Source organism: Myotis yumanensis, unplaced genomic scaffold (genome assembly GCF_028538775.1).
Source record: "Myotis yumanensis isolate MYYU_CA2020_CCGP unplaced genomic scaffold, mMyoYum1.0.hap1 SCAF_8, whole genome shotgun sequence".
NCBI lineage: Eukaryota > Metazoa > Chordata > Mammalia > Chiroptera > Vespertilionidae > Myotis > Myotis yumanensis.
This window is the reverse complement of record NW_027223759.1, coordinates 28060446-28075987: the sequence shown is the minus strand read 5'-3', so window position 1 is coordinate 28075987 and position 15542 is coordinate 28060446. Positions and strand designations below refer to the sequence as shown.

Here is a 15542-nt window from a genome sequence, read left to right as displayed (position 1 = left end):
ATAAAATTCAGATACTGAGAATATATACATGACTATATAGATAACATATATTCTCATATGTATATACAAACATATATATGTATACTAGTACACATATATTGATGTGTAAACATTGTAAATAACATATAATGCATTAACCTGATATGTATGTATGTATGTTTATATAACATATGCATAATTTATATACATGAATAAATATGACATAAATAAACTATGATAAATATGAATAACATGTAAATATACACAAATGTAGGTTATATATAAATACATATGTGTATGTATATATGTGTGTATAGATATATACACACACACATATACAGTATCTACTCACTCTAACAATATTTATTAGCATACCATAATGTATACCAAAGCCCTGTGATTCTTACAAAGCATGTTTTCAGTCTACAATCTGAATCCAAATATTCCTCTTAGAAAAAAAAGTAAAGGATCAAGATTAGATAAATAAACCAAAAACACAATTTTTTCAAGCCTAGATCTTTCAAGGTTAGCCAATATAGCAAAAAACAAACAAAACAAAACACAAAAAAAACACAAAAAAAACCCTGCCTGTTCTCAGGATGCCCATGCCAATGGAATAGAATAAATATTTCATGAATAGGGCCAGAGTTATTTATGAGAGACTGTAACATATAATTTATTGGACCACTTTTTAAGGTTATCAACACCCTTTACCTCTACACCTTAGAGAGTGAAGCAAATACCCTTAAGGGAGGTAGTCAGTTCTTCACCTAATGGTTGATATTATTTACTATAAATTCTTTAATGGGCCACTTTGTGCGGTATCTCAAGTCTCTCAGAAAAAAAAAGAGCAGAAGTCACTATGCATTGTTACATCACTGTGTTAGTTAGCTCAGGCTGCCATAACCAAATACCCTGCCCTGGGGGGCTTCGACAATGAAGATGTATGTTCACACAGTTCTGGAGGCTGGAGGACTGAGATCAGTCTGCCTTTGTGCTCGGGTCTGGTGAGGGCTCTCTTCCTGGTCTGCAGAGGGCCACCTTCTTGCTGCGTCTCTACCTCTTCTCAAAGGCACTCATCCCTTCCTCAGTCCCAAGTCTCAGGGCCGATTACCTCCCCATCTCCAAGTACCATCACCCTTCTTCTTGAATAGTTGTCTCCAATTATCTCCACGTGTCAGAACCTTCCTAATTCTCAACCCACCCGCCAAAATGTCATCTCTTTCTTGAAGTTATTTCACCCTTTACCCCCAGTTCCCACCCAATCACAAGGAGTCCCTCCTGTTGTGACACACAACGCCAAGGCCTTTTGACACGTTTATTATTATTCCAACCTGTGTTCATGGTTATTTATGTGGGGCTGGATTGTAAATCATACCAGGGCATAATTATCTGAATCTCCTTTGCCGCCCCTTCCCACGGAAGACCATAATTAACATTGGTTTAATAAAAATAGCTCTAAGAATAACACAAGGGAAACTGCTCAGGGTTTATTTTTGTATTTATTAGGAGATTTTTAAGAGAGCATCTCTAAAGACTGTATGGCCACAGAAAGGACAGGCCATTTGTGGTACAGACAAGACTTAGTGCAGAGATAGGAAAGAATTTAAAGAAGAAAACACAGTAGAAATCATTACCATATTCTGTTGAGCTCAATAATCAATATATTCTCCATCTTTCTCCTTGGATGCCATTGTATAAAATGTCCATGGGACTACCTTAAAAACAGAAAAAGTTACTAAAATTCAGAACCAAGGAGGACAGTGTCGTGAAGCCCATGTGACCGGGAGTCGGTCTGGAGCAGATGGACAGAGGGAAGCCCTTGCAAGGGAGCAAGAGGACTCCCCAGGAGCACCTGCCCGGAGGCTGGCCCAGCCCTTAGCAGCAGCATTGCTTCTTGCAGCAGCACTTCTGCTGACAACAGCCCTTCCCACAGCCACAGCCACAGGAGCCACAGCCACAGGAGCCACAACCACAGGAGCGGCGGCAGCAACAGACCACAGGGACGCTGCAGCAGCCCCCGCAGCAGCCACGGCAGCAGGGGCAGCAGCTGGAGCAGCAGCCGACCCGGTAACACCTGCAGGTGGTGCAACCACCACAGCCGCCACAGCCACCACAGCCGCCACAGCCACCACCACAGCCACCACCGCAGCCACCACCACAGCCACCGCAGCCACCACCACAGCCACCACAGCCACAGCACCCCATGATGTCAGTAGAAAGGATTCAGAAGAGATGAGGAGAGAGACTCAGGAGGTGAGGGAGGTCTTCTGTCCCTTCTCCTGGGGGAGCCCTTATATACCACCTCCACGAGCCTCGCCCGGAATACACAGTCAGCGTCTTGTTGTTTATCCTACTTCCCATAAAAGACCTCACGAGGCCTCTTACATCCTTCCTTGTTGGAGTCTTCACCGGATAATACTGTTAATTTTAACCTTGACTCAACTCTTAAATCTAAACTTGGATTAGTACACACTTCTGAGAGTTTCAAGCCCACGAGGACTAAACGCGCGCGCGTGTGTGTGTGTGTGTGTGTGTGTGTGTGTGTATGTGTGTGTTTTGTCCCAGGGCCTAGAATGGTGCCTGGTTCGTTGTAAGAATTCGATAGATGTCTGTCAAGTTAAATAAATGTCTAAAATATTGAAGAATAATGGTTATTTTTTCATAACCATGAAGATCTGAATGTAGAGCCAGGTAAAATCCCTCTGTTTCTGCATACATTTTTTTAGTCATCACAGGTTAGAAAAAAAGCAGTGACAAAACAGAGGAAAGACTAAACATCTCTAAATGTGTTATATATCACATCATATCTCAGCATTAAAAATAAACAGGTGCTTTTTCTGGGTCTCTGTTTTTTTGTTCACAAGAAGAATTGTTTGGTTATTAGAAATTACAAAAAATAATAATTGTGTGATGTCAGATGTTAAAAAATATAATTTTGCGCAGCTGGCTCCTGAGTCAGCTGCCTGGAGTGAAGTTTCTGCTTGCCGTTAGTCGGTTAAATCACTGGGAAAACAAAAATGAAGGTTTCATCAGTGGCCGGCCCCTCTCCTGCCTCTCGAGTTGAAGACCTGTGGCCAGGCCCAGCGTGACAGCCGACCATGGCCAGGGGGCTGTTTATTTGAACTGACCTGTCTCTGTGTGGCTGACTCTACCTGCCCACCCTCCACTCCTGCAGCAGGTAGCCTGTGGGTATGGTCAGTGGTCCATACAGGTAGGTCTTGAGAACTGAGGCCCAGCTAGTCCATGTACTCCAGACGACACCACAGCCTCTCTTGGGACTTAATCTTCTGGATCAGAGATGACCTGGCTTGGCGGGGTCTGCCTTTCCCCCCTCAATGTTGGTGTCCCTAGATTCACACCTGGCATCTCTCTCATAGGCTCACCTTTGAAAGCTGGAGAAGTGCCCCCCGCCCCTTGTTCTACTTCTCATCAAGCAGAAGGCAGGCGGGTGTGTCTGGCCCTCCATCTCCACTGCCCAGTGCCCTGGAGAAGCTGCCCGCCGGGGAGACACAAACTTTCCACGGCAGACCGTGTCCGTGACACAGGCATCATTTTCAGGCTCTTGGGACGACTTTTTCCCTACACTGTGGCAATCACTGTTCTACTTCTGGACTAAAGATACAACACACAACTGTTTCATTCACAACAGAAAACGCGAGGTTTTCCAAGGAGGCTGCGGCGTTAAAAATAGCAATGTTATCATAGCAGAAGGATTCCAGAAGGAAGTAAATAAAAGGTCTTGTGAGGTTCCTCCAAGGAAATCGGGCTAAACAAGGAGAGGTGCTATATAAGGGCTCCCCCAGCAGAGGGGCATCAGACCTCCCTCACCTCCTGAATCTCCCTGCTCACCTCTCCTGAGTCCTTTCTACTGACAACATGGGGTGCTGTGGTTGTGGTGGCCGCTGTGGTGGCTGTGGTGGCTGTGGAGGCTGTGGTGGCCGCTGTGGTGGCTGTGGTGGCTGTGGTGGTTGTGGTGGCTGCGGTGGTGGCTGTGGTGGCTGCACCACCTGCAGGTGCTACCGGGTCGGCTGCTGCTCCAGCTGCTGCCCCTGCTGCCGTGGCTGCTGTGGGGGCTGCTGCAGTGTCCCTCTGGTCTGCTGCTGCCGCCGCTCCTGTGGCTGTGGCTCCTGTGGCTGTGGCTCCTGTGGCTGTGGCTGTGGGAAGGGTTGCTGTCAGCAGAAGTGCTGCCAGTGTAAGTGCTGCTGCCAGAAGCAATGCTGCTGCTAGGCAGCCCGTCTGCAGGTGCGGGTGGTCCCCAATCTGTTGGTAAGACTGCCCTCCTGTCCATCCTCTTGCTCTTCCCCTGCCCTATGGTCCTGGACTCTCTTCCTGTCTTTCTTTGAAGTTTTTCCATCTGAAAAGTTTTCAAACTATTAAGCACCATCTCATAGAAATGATATAAGTGCATCCTGGTACCTGAGTTACTGTGCAAATCGTTCAACGCAGCCAAATGAAATCATGATTCCTAATGTTTGGTTTGATGGCTGTGCTCACTGCCTGTCAGCTCTGGTTTCCACATGTATCGTTTTCCCCTTTGTGTGTGGATATGTGTTCTTAGTGATCACATATGTTAGCCAAATTTCCTAATAAAATGAAAACTGCATGCTCATAAAAACGTATTCTTTATTTGCTTTCATTGGGTTTGTTGTTCTAAAACTTGCGAACTTATCTTTGAACAAAGCCTCAAAACACTTGCACTAGTGTCATCACAATCAAAGGTCCTGTAAGAAGCTCTGGCCAGGTCTCTGGTGACCACGGTGTCCCCTCAGCGAAACATCCCTTTGCCTCAAAGACTCCTCCCCTGTCACACCCTGTGTGTAGTCTCCCAAGGAGAGATGGCGTGTTTTATTGATGTAACATGACATGTCCCTTCAGCTGCTGTCCCACAAGCCGAGCACAGGCATTCCCATTAAGACCCAAATATAGAGTTTGACTGTGGGACCACCATTTGGGCTTTTGAAGGGTTTATTTTACTGATACGTTCAATCTTTTTCTTTCAGTTTTTCATTTCTTGTGCATGAAGTTTTCTCTTTCAACTTTGTTAGTACACTGCAACATTCAATAAAATACATAGGGAGCATTTTAAATGCGATCACATGCCATTTAACACAGGAATACATTCTGAGAAATGTGTTGTTCAGCGATTTTGCCATGGACTCACACAAACCTAGATGGTAGAGCCTACTACACGCCTAGGCTATGTGGTATGGCCTGTTACTCCTGGCTACAAACCTGTACAGCATATTACTGTACAAAAAACATAAGATGAAATCAAGCCCAAAAGCAAATGATGCAATTGGTAAACACGAGGTGTTTGAGACCGCTCCTGGAGTAACAAGACATACTGTCTTACAGCACACTTGGTTGTTGTATTTTTAATAAGTAGAAAGAGTTCACTCTAAAATAACAACAAAAGTGTAGTATGTAAATGCAAAAACCAGTGTCATAGTCTTTTATTATCATTTTCAAGTATTATATACTGTATACAATCGTATGTATATACTTTCATACGACTGGCAGCACAGACAAAAGATTAATATCTTCATATGTAATAAGTTCTTACAAATCCATATGGAAAAAAAATGTGCCAAGGACAGAATCATGCATTTTTAAAGGAAACATAAACCAGGACTCCTTGGAAAATGAATGATTTCCAGATTGGGTCATAAACTGAGTAAGATGAGCCCTGAATATCTTGTCAGGCTAGAAGATAAGGAAGCTGCAGAGAGTATTGGGGTCAGATGGAGAGAACAATTAGAACATTATAAAGAATAACAGCTGCAATGACGTGGAACACATAAAATACTTTTAAGTTTATAGTTCATAATAAGACCACATTGTAAAATACAAACCTCACGCCCTAGCTGGTTGGTTCAGTGGGCAGAGCATCAGCCTGTGAACTGTTCTGTTTGCAGTTGTAAAGCAAGTACCAGACACTGTGGGTGGGAATAACTGACACACAATTTATTGAGGGCAATTTTGTAACTGTTACTGCTATGCAAAGTGATCTTTGATCTAGTAATTTCATCTCCAACAATTGCCCCAAGAAAATAATCAGAAGAAAAAAATGTAATGTATAGCTAACATTTACTGAGGTATAATTTTGTGCCAGGCACTGGCTCATTTAATCTGCATAATTACCCTCTGGATTAAGTATCGTTGTTGTTGTTGTTGTTGTTGTTATTTCCATGCTAGGAAGAAAGGAGACCAGAGAGGTGAAGTCATTGCACACGCCAGTCAGTATTAGAACTTGGATTTGAACCCTGGGATTTTGACTCCATGTCTGGGTGTATTATGTTTGGACATTTATTAAGGCATTACTTATAGTAGCAAAACCTTAAAAACTACCTCAGCCCTAACCGGTTTGGCTCAGTGAATAGAGCATCAGCCTGCGGACTCAAGGGTCCCAGGTTCGATTCTGGTCAAGGGCATGTACTTTGGTTGCGGGCACATCCCCAGTAGGGAGTGTAGGAGGAAGCTGATCGATGTTTCTAACTCTCTATTCCTCTCCCTTCCTCTCTGTAAAAAAAAAAAATCAATTTTATATATATATATTACCTCAAAATCCACTTATAGAGGTTTGGCCAAATAAACTCTGCTGCATACAACTGATAGTTCTTGTATAAGCATCAAGCATAGTTTACTCTACGTGGATAATGCCAATATTCCCTGTAAAATAATGTGCAATCTGTTCCAAACCAGGGCAAACTGTAATGACATACTTTACATCACCCAAGTCCAGGCCTCTAATTACCGTAGAATCACGTTTCCAGGAAATGCCCCCTTGGTGCTGGCTGGAATTTAGCCCCTCCATTACTCACTTCTGTGCTTCCCTAAGCACCCTCTCACCTCAGCTTGTCCTGAGAGATCCCTAGGGTGCAGGTCCCATACCCGGGCCCAGCTACCCTACCTCACCACACCCCCACACCGCTGCCCGCATTCCTCCACTTGGCTTCCCCCTCCTCACCCAGGAGCCCTCTGTGGCCAGCACTGGCTCTCCCGGGACCCTGCTCTGCTGGGCTGGGTAGCTCTGCTGCTGTCCTCTGCGCTTACCCATACAGGCCGTGCTCTCTTCTGCTCTCCTCCACCCCAAGGATGGAGCAGGTGTTCCTTTAGTTCCCACAACCTTTCAAACCCCAGAGCCTAACTATGGCAAGTCTCTACTAAAGGTTCCAGGACAACAGAGAGTGGTTTAAAGTCATGACCAAATGCACCGTGCTCTCTGCCCCAGGTGCCTCTGTCCCTCCTCCTTAGACCCGGCTGCCTGCCTGTGGCACCAGCCAGCTCCCCGCCCCCCGCCCCCCTCACTGGGATGCCTTCAAGCATCTTTGTTGCCTTGGAATCCAGACACAAATCACAGTGAAAATCCAGCGAAAGGGGGAGGGTTCACTCATCCTGTTTTTAAATTCACTTCAACTCAAGGTGATGGACTGTGGGGATATTTGCTCTTTTCAGGGTAAACCCCACCCACACGGATGTGGTCTTGTCCCCAAACCCCGGGTTTGCAGAAGGACAATTCCCTCATAACTCAATAAACCAAAGGCCACATCTCCTGATGCTCACCGTACTTCAGGTCCCGCGTCATGGGTGTGGGGTGTGAATATTACACTCGTTGAAATGCGTCCAACTCTGACCTATTCATATCCAAATCCCCTGCCTCTGCTGGGGACTAAACTTGAACTTGGGCATCTTTTCCAGAGATTTGAGGTCAGGGCTCCAGACTTTTTGGGAGCTTAAACAAGGCACACTGTCCCCCACCCTCACCCCAGCAAGGAGCTGCCTGAACTCATGCAAAGAAAACACACCTACCCAGACAGCTCCGTGCTGGCCCAATGACACTCCCGCCACAGTGCTGTGCTCTGAAGGGGGTGCTGTGCCTGCCTCTGCAATATGGGAGGGGATGTTTGCTTACCTTGTGCACCCAGGCCAGGGGACCGGTGGCCCCGAGGTGGCCTGGGATCCCCACACTCGGTATGAAGTGCTCCTGCTCTCACGAGGTTTTACAGGGGCGCGATAATAGCAGGGGAGACCTTTGACAACCTGAGCTTTACGTGTTCGAAACTGACCTTCATCTTCCCACCAGAAGCACACACCCCCACACCAAAGTGCTTTTCCCGCAGATGCCCCTCCCAGTTAAGCTCCATGAACAGCCAATCACCCTTTCAGAGCAAAGACAGTGTCACCAGCTGAGTCCCATCCTCCTCTCACGCCCCAGGCACTGGATTTACCAGCAGATCCGGTTGACATTCCCAGAACTCAGGGCTCCTCACCCGCACAGGTCCAGGCCCCCTGCGCTCAGCCAGCCATTGCTTCCTCCAGGAGGTGCAGCTGCCCTTCCAGCCCCTCCCTTGGTGATTCTCTGGGTGCTGCTTAGAGTAGCCCTTTATATATAAGCAGGCCATATCCTTTCTAAGGGCAAACCCTAAAGGCTGCCCAGGTCACTCACAGTCAAAGCAGACGTTTACAAGGACCGAAAATAACACCATGAAATGCAATCCACCCCACCCCCCAACCCCCACCACCACCCGCTTTGTTTACCTCGCTGAGCTTCCTGCTCCCAGCGCCCTCGCTGACCCCCTCAATGGTAGCCTGCAGAATGCTCTGTCCCAGGGACCCAGACGGGTCACTCCCCCATCACCTCCCATTGTTCTGATCCCACCATGTCCTGCACCGTGTCTGGCAGCTGGTGATCTCCAGATCTGGAGCAAAGTGAATCCCTCTAGTTCATATTATTGTCTGGCTCCTGTGATGCCCTTATTATGTGACGCTAACATTTAGTGACAAGTAGTAACACCCCACCCTGCAAGCACCATTGCCTGTCGCCTTCTGGGGACATCTGAAAAGAGACTGGGCCAGGCCGGAAGGGCCCATGTCTCCTTAGTCCGGTGACTCCCTCGCACTCGCAGCCTCTCTCTGGAAGCATCCTTGCCTCTGTTACCTGTGTGTGGCCCTGCCCCAGCCCCTCCCGCACTTCCTCTGAAAGCAACACTCTGGAGCATCTACTCTCTGTGAGTGGGAGAGAGAGGGCAAGACATCTGTGGTCCAGAGGTGGGGGTACATCACCTTCCCCAACCCCGGGGCAGCCAGCGGACCTCCCCTTTCTCCAGCTCTCACTTTCAACATGGAACAGATTTAGGTAAGAAATTCTAAGGGATTGAACATATAAAAGGGGAAGGGGGCACTGCATTCAGAAGGTGAGTTCACCAGCATTGTGCTCTGTGTATGGCTTTACCCAGGGGGGTGGGGGGGGGACCTCAGAGATGTTGTATGACGTCTTTATTTTCATGTTCTTGTTTACTTAGGATGGAACATAATCAAAGTGGATAGTGCTTTAGTAACTCACAACTCTTCCTAACCATAGCCTGCCAAAGACACCGTTAACTAATGCAGGTGATAGAATTAAAAATCTCATTAAACTGTAATCGGATTTTAAACTTAATAGAACCAAACTAAAATAACCAAGTCCTAACTAGATACACATGGCTTTAGGCATTCAATGCTGAGTCCATTGATACAATGTTCCCAGAACCCTTCTGACTTATGTAAGAGGATAGTTGAAGCTACCAAATCTTTACTGTGTGTGAAAACCTATTAGAGACAGATCACCAATTAACTACTCCTAACCCATCTCAAACAAACTTCAGGGTCTGACTTTATGGGTTTGACAGAATCTTTCAATGAGACACATTCCAATAAGAAATAAAAGGAGATGATGAGACTTTGATGCCAATTTGATGTGGTTTATTGAGAAGAAATGACAGGTCTACAGAAGATAGTAGTAAAGATACAGGATGGAGGAGCTACAGAAAGAGCGGGGGAAATAGCAACAAACATTTCAACAATAAAATCTCAAGAAAGCACAGCATTAAAATCATCACTCTATTTTGTTGGGTTCACCCTTTGATGGGTGGTAGATGGAGAAGGTTTGTGCTAGCATTTTTCCTTTGGAGGCAGGAACTCAAACACCCAGGGATATGGATTTAACTCCCCAGCCTGAGAACCAGTCTCCTGTCACCCCCGTGACTTTCAAATCATGAAGGACTGGCAGGAAGAGGGAGCATCTTACCAATGAGAGTTACCTGCAGCACCTGTCCAGAGCCAGCAGGCCCGCCTAGCAGCAGCATTGCTTCTTGCAGCAGCACTTCTGCTGACAGCAGCACTTCTGTTGACAACAGCCACAGCCACACGAGCCACAGCCACAGGAGCCACAGCCACAGCCACAGGAGCGGCGGCAGCAGCAGACCACAGGGACGCTGCAGCAGCCCCCGCAGCAGCCACGACAGCAGGGGCAGCAGCTGGAGCAGCAGCCGACCCGGTAGCATCTGCAGGTGGTGCAGCCACCACAGCCACCACAGCCACCGCCACAGCCGCCACAACCACCACAGCCACCACAGCGGCCACCACAGCCACCACAGCGGCCACCACAACCACAGCAACCCATGGTGTCAGTAGAGAGGTCTCAGGAGAGGTGAGGAGTGATAATCAGGAGGTGAGGGAGGTCTGATGCTCCTTCTGCTGGGGGGGCCCTTATATAGCACCTCTGGGAGTGGGAGAGGGAGGACACATGACCACTTCCTTGTTGTTATTTGGCTCAGTTGTCATGGGAGAACCACATACTCTATTAATTACTTCCCTTTTTTGGAATGTCAGCTAGGTTTATTAGATTACTTGTTTATTTTTCTAAGTCAAATGCCTTAAAAATCCCAGTAAGGGCCCTTGGGAGCCTCGGAAAGGGGTGTACTGTCAATGTCATGGACACACGAAGAAGACCCATATAGAACGGCAGGCTGTGCTTGAACCGGTGATCTGACAATTGAGCAACAAGCAAGCATTACCAGGAGGCCAGTCTGGGGGCAGCCCAGAGGTCCTCTTACATGGAGGAATGAAAGAGGCCTCAGGCTCCAATGTCATGGCCCAGGCAGAAGCAGCCCTGATACCTCACCAGAGCTGGCTCACGGGAATGAAGATCTCACTCCCCACCACACAGCTGCAAAGCAGGTCACTGGGCCGCATTATTTGGTGTCACTCACATCATGTGATTGCTTAGAAAGCACAAGCATGTCTTTGCAATGACTCATCTTTATCTTGCACAATTTGTATTGCATTTAAAATAAGAAGACATTTCCTAATTAGAAGGAAAAAAAGAGTTGGGGAGCTTGAAGAGTTTTTATTAATTGATATTTAAAAAGAAAACTATACATGTAAAATAATATGGCCCGCATGGCAGATAGATGAAGCAAAAGCAAAAAATAAAAATAAAAAGGGAGATATTCCAGAAAAATAAAAGGTTTGTACATGAAGGAAGTATAATTACAGTAGCCTATTTGGACTCTATAATGAGCAACGTCTATACTAATGAAAGTCTTCACGCTCGACATCTTCACAAGATGGCTGCCACAAGATGGCCACACACACAGTGGAGGTGGGGCCCGGCGGCCACTCCATGTGGTAAGGCCTGGGGGCCCGCAGCTCCATGTAGCGTGGAGGAGGCCAGTCCCAGTGTCTCCACCGCCTCGTGCGAAGGAGGTAGGTCCTGGCGGAGGAGACAGGTTGCGGCAGGGGAGAGCGTTGTGGGAGATCGGGCCAGCAGGGGAGGGCAGTTGGGAGCCATCGGGTGGCAGGGGAGGGCAGTTGGGGGCCATTGGGCCGGCAGGGGAGCAGTTAGGTGTCAATCAGGCTGGCAGGGGAGCAGTTAAGGGGCAATCAGGCAGGCAGACAGGTGAGTGGTTAGGAGCCAGTGGTCCCAGATTGTGAGTTGGACATCCCCAGAGGGGTCCCAGATTGGACACCTCCCGCCCCATCCCGTGCTAAGGGACCGCCCCCCCCCCCCCCCCGTGCATGAATTTCGTGCACCAGGCCACTAATTTATATTATAACTAGAGGCCTGGTGCATGAAATTCATGCATGGGTGGGGTCCCTCCACTAGGCCAGCGAACAGGGCCAATCAGGGCTACCTTTCCCAATCCCAATTGGGGCTGATCAGGGCCGGTGGCTGGGGAGGGACCACAGGAGGAACCATGGGTGGGCTCCAGGGCATGTCCGGCCCATCTCACCCAGTCCTGATTGGCCAGACCCCAGCAGCAAGCTAACCTACCAGTTGGAGCATCTGCCCCTTGGTGGTCAGTGCACGTCATAGCAACTGGTCGGTCCACCACTTGGTCGGACACTTAGCATATTAGGCTTTTATATATATAAATAATTAAGTTACCATCACTAATAGATTTTACTAAAAATGGTGGAATAAATACATTGGGAGTTGTATGAGAGAGTTAGATCCCCATCCTTTTTAATAAAAGCCTAATATGAAAATTGACTGAACAGCAGAACGACCAATGGAACAACCGGTCGCTATGACACTCACTGACCACCAGGGGGCAGACACAATGCAGGAACCGTGGGTCACCCCACAGAGGGAGGTGAGCAGCGGCTGGCAGGGGGATGAGGGGGCGGGGCTAGCTGGCAAGGGGGTGGCACCAGGCCAAGGCAGGTGCCAGCCGGGCCCCCCGCCATCACCCCACCGGTCGCCCCACATATTGACCCTGATCGCTGGCCAGGCCTAGAGACCCTACCCATGCACAAATTTCTTGCATCGGGCCTCTAGTCTATAACAAAAACTAGCATTGGCAATCAAGCAGCAGCCATAAAAAGGAATGAACAAGAAATATGGGGTCAGCTCCCAGCAGAAATAGCTGGCAAGATGACAGTCTGCCTCTGCAGAGTGGCCTAGAGGGTGAGGAGTCGGGGAGGGGGGACTGGAATTATTTAACTGCGTAGATATATATTGTTCATTAACACTCAAAACCGTTGGTATCAGCAGACACGACCCACATCGCAGTCTCACATGTTCTGATATACGTGGCCCTGATCCGGCCTTAGTTCCTGTTCTAAATCACAGACCAAATAAAGGCACCAATGAGCCGTAACGGGACTTGCCAGCACAGAACTTCATACATGCCAGGGGCTTCATGCTTCTTTATTAATTAAGTGAAGGAGGAATAATTTTCTTGTAGGTGAGTCTCTGGAAACTCTATGATATTGAAATAATAAATGGGAAAATGCTTTGGAAATGTAAAGCCCTACAGCAGTGTTTCTCGACTTTGGCACCACTGACGGCTGGAGCCAGACAGATCCTTGTTGTGGGGATGTCCTGTGCATGATAGGATGTCGAACAGCCCCTGGCTTCCACCCACTAGCTATGGCCACTCTCCCAATTATGACAACCCAACTGTTCCCAGGAGATAAAATAGACCCCCATTAAAATCCACTTAAGATTCAGCATATGAACTGGGGGGTGGGGGCACAAACATTCACTCATCAACCTGTCTCTTTGTCAACTCACCTCTGTGTTCCTGATACTGGGATGAAAATACACATACAATACAACCCCAGACTTTAGGAAGCTCACAGTCTGATTGGGAACACAGACAAAGGGCTGTGATCCGGTAACATGAAGGCATTAAAAACAAAACAAAACAAAACAAAAAGACAGAATTTCGGGTGATAATGACATGTCAACATAGGCTCATTGATTGTCACAACTGCACTGCTGCGGTGCAGGGGCTGATAGCAGGGAGGCTGTGAACAGGGGGACAAAGGGCCTATGAAAACACTCTGTACTTTCAGCACTATTTTGCCACGAGCCTGAAACTGCTCTAAAAAATATAGTCTGCTTTTAAAAAATAGACATGATTTATCCTAAACTAAAGACACTGAGTCACAGAGGGACCATGGCTTGGGACATGAAGACAGCTAGATTCAAACAAGATTAAACATTTTAGAAACATGTTTTACTAGAAGAGTAACTTGAGGAAGACGTACAAAAATAAACAAGTCTGTGAGCTCAGAGGTGTCCGTGAGGAAATACACTCAGGGTCTTGTGAAATTCTCCAAGGAAAGCCGGTGGAACTACAGTCAGGAAGTGGCCACGTGTCCTGGGTTTGGCCCCAAAGGGGGTATATAAGGGCCCCTGAAGCAAAGGGCATCAGACGTCTCTCATCTCCTAAGTCTCTCTCCTCACTTCACCTGAGTCCTCTCTGCTGATACCATGGGGTGCTGTGGCTGTGGTGGTTGTGGTGGTGGCCGTGGCTGTGGCGGCGGCTGTGGTGGTTGTGGTGGCTGTGGCGGCGGCTGTGGTGGCTGTGGTGGTTGTGGTGGCTGTGGCGGCGGCTGCGGTGGCTGCACCACCTGCAGATGCTACCGGGTCGGCTGCTGCTCCAGCTGCTGCCCCTGCTGCCGTGGCTGCTGTGGGGGCTGCTGCAGTGTCCCTCTGGTCTGCTGCTGCCGCCGCTCCTGTGGCTGTGGCTCCTGTGGCTGTGGCTCCTGTGGCTGTGGCTCCTGTGGCTGTGGCTGTGGCTGTGGGAAGGGCTGCTGTCAGCAGAAGTGCTGCCAGTGTAAGTGCTGCTGCCAGAAGCAATGCTGCTGCTAGGCAGTAGCCTCTTCCTCTAGGGTAAGTTTCCTGTGGCTTTGCTCATGGAATTTGGTGAGACTTTCCTCCTTCCCTCCACCTGCTTCCTCCAGTCCTGTGTACTCCTTGCTTTGGAATTGCTCATTCTGTCCCCTGCACTCTGACGGTACAGGGCTGGTTGTTTCCCTACAACCTGGCATCATGATGACATCAACTTCTTCTCCCAGTATCTTCCAGAACTTAGCATCAAGGCGTATTTATTCTCTGTCATCTTTGGAATCCTGTCTCCATTTGGGAAAAAAAAGATAAAATATCACCATATATTATCAACATTAGGGGTTAGGAGCCCAGACACCCACATCAAAAATCTATTTATGAGTTTAACAAAATAAAGTCATGATAGCTAATATTTTATTTTATTGAAAAATTTATTTATGATGAACTTTTTTGTTCTTTTGTATTGTATACCCACTAATATTTTCCCATTTGTCTCTCAAAAAAAAAAAGAAACTCTTTCTTAATAAAAAATAAAAAATAAACTTTTCTATTCCAATGTGTCTCTGTTCTAGAAGGTGTATACCCTCCAATGAGTGAGAACAATAGAACAAAAGATGAAGGGTGATATTTAAAGACCTGGGATAGGTTTCAGCTAACGAATGATTGGTCCTACACTGCCTTCTACTGGGTTTTACATTTGGTCGTCAGTGTCATTGAGGGAAATTCCTGTGCTCTACAGACACTTTCATGACATCTATGTCTGCAACCGAATTCTGGTTGTAAGAAGTGCTGACAGCCCCTAGCTTTACTCCAGCATTCCATGTAGTGGTTTACTTATTCATTCAGCAAATAGGTGAGTGTTACATTAGGCCAGGTACTCAGCCAAGCACTAGAAATCTTTTGCTTCAAAGGCTTGACCTCTGAGAAGGAGGCGATTACAATACAGCTTCCCATGTCAGATTGTTTTTGTCTGGTCAACTTGACCCACTCCTACATCAAGGATTTTTGTACATTGTTGCAATCAGATTATTAAGTACCAACATAAGAGGTTCTCAATCCATTTTCTGGGTAAGTCGATCAAGTGAAAAGTGTACACTTTCCACAGGGCTTTTCATTTGGCCTCCCAGCAGCATTTGCCACATCTGACCAACCACTCCCT

At 47.5% G+C, this 15542-nt stretch overlaps 2 protein-coding genes across 2 annotated transcripts; both read right to left on the bottom strand.

The window, feature by feature from the left end:
- Positions 1–1857: 1857 nt before the first annotated feature.
- On the bottom strand, positions 1858–2187 carry LOC139015570 (small cysteine and glycine repeat-containing protein 9-like). Its single transcript, XM_070423338.1, has one exon. It carries the CDS (start codon positions 2185–2187, stop codon positions 1858–1860), a length of 330 nt encoding a protein of 109 aa, XP_070279439.1.
- A 1608-nt stretch (positions 2188–3795) lies between these two features.
- Positions 3796–10995, bottom strand: LOC139015455 (antifreeze protein Maxi-like). Its single transcript, XM_070423245.1, has 3 exons — positions 10939–10995; positions 10062–10440; positions 3796–4136 (listed from the first exon to the last, which is right to left on the bottom strand). Exons 1-3 carry the CDS (start codon positions 10993–10995, stop codon positions 3796–3798), a joined length of 777 nt encoding a protein of 258 aa, XP_070279346.1.
- Positions 10996–15542: the final 4547 nt, after the last annotated feature.